Below are 1,351 nucleotides of genomic sequence, written 5' to 3' on the forward strand. Positions count from 1 at the left end.
CCCTGAGCCGACAGCCTCCTCCGGAGGGCACCAGCGCGGCCCCGGCTGCTGCCGCCGCTGCCGCTGCGGCTGCCGCCGCCGCCGCCCCTTCCATGTTCTTGTTGAGTTCGTCGGCCACCAGGCCGCCGCCGTTGTCGTAGAGAAACATGACGGTGGGCTCGATCCAGCGGGGGTGGAGGAGCACGGAGGCTGTCATAGCCCGAGCCGCATGGAGAAGACCCCAGTGGCGCTGTTTTAAAAAGCCCCCAAGAAGTGAAGAGCGTGCGGCGCGGGGCCGGGGCCCGAGCGAGGGGGGCGGATCGCGCCCCGCGGGGTCGCGCCAGGCGGGCGCCCATTGGCCCGGCCCCCCCTTCCCCGCTCCGCCCACGGCGTATGCAAAGCAAGCGGCTCCAACCCCGGCTTTACGCTGTGCACCCGCGGTCCCCGCGGCTACCCTGGCTGCCCAGCGCCAGCGCCCGCTGCCCGGTCGTGCACCATTCACCCAGCGGAGAGGCGGGGGACGCGGCTGGGTGGGGACGCCTAGCTGCTGATCGGGCGGGTGGGGCGGGGTGCAGTGGCGTGGGGAGGGAGCGGTGGTCTCCTTGCAGCTCTCCCTCCCTACCCCTATCCCAGTGGGGCCCAGAGCAAGGAAAGGAGTTGGGGAGGAGACTGGGTCCAGGATTGGGTTGGGACCTGAGGCAATAGGGACAGGTCAGGTAGATCTGCTGTTGCCGGAGAATGGGAGCAGAAGGAGAACGGGGCGTAGTTTAGGCTGGGTGGTTCTTGGGGCCTCCGGCCCTGTTTTCTTTCCAGGTATCTGTATGCCTTTCTGCAGAGAGACACCAGCACCGACACCAGCACGTTCGGCTTCGACAGCGTCAGGATTTGGCTCTATCTCCAGGGGAGTAGTGGCGGGGCATTTGCTGCCTGTCTGTTCGTGCGGATAAGCCTGGCTCGTGAATCCCAGGACATTCCACTGGAAAGCTTGGACTGTTTTTAAGAGCTCCTTCCCCTTCCCTGTCTACACGGTGTTGTTGGACAATTTCATTTACTCACACTTAGGCTAACAGGCTCAAAAAGACCCATCACACCCGCACACAGTCACATTCAAATGTACCGTGATCACACACTCATGCATACAGATTGATCCTCACTTTGCTACAGGCACGACTCTTCCCCTCCAGACTTTGAGACAGACAGAACTATCTGTATGTGGCTTTTGCCTGTGCTCCCATATATCCAAAGGACTGTCCTATCCTGTCTTGTCCTGAAAGGAGTTTAAGAGGAACAAGCCCCAGCTGGGTGTTGGCTGAGACTTGACTGCCCCTTCTGGGGCCTAAGAAGTCTTCGTCAAGCCTGGGTGGGCGCCGAC

The 1,351-nt window shown here is 62.2% G+C and overlaps 1 protein-coding gene across 1 annotated transcript in view; it reads right to left on the reverse strand.

The window, feature by feature from the left end:
• The window catches only part of HOXA13 (homeobox A13), a 1,896-nt gene extending 1,700 nt beyond the window's left edge, over positions 1-196 (reverse strand). The window contains exon 1 of the mRNA XM_012720751.1: positions 13-196. Within this exon, the coding sequence (XP_012576205.1) occupies positions 13-196 (184 nt within the window). The remainder of the gene's footprint in view (positions 1-12) is intronic.
• Positions 197-1,351: the final 1,155 nt, after the last annotated feature.

The sequence above is a fragment of the Condylura cristata genome, unplaced genomic scaffold (genome assembly GCF_000260355.1).
Source record: "Condylura cristata isolate star-nosed mole 26May11 unplaced genomic scaffold, ConCri1.0 scaffold00005, whole genome shotgun sequence".
NCBI lineage: Eukaryota > Metazoa > Chordata > Mammalia > Eulipotyphla > Talpidae > Condylura > Condylura cristata.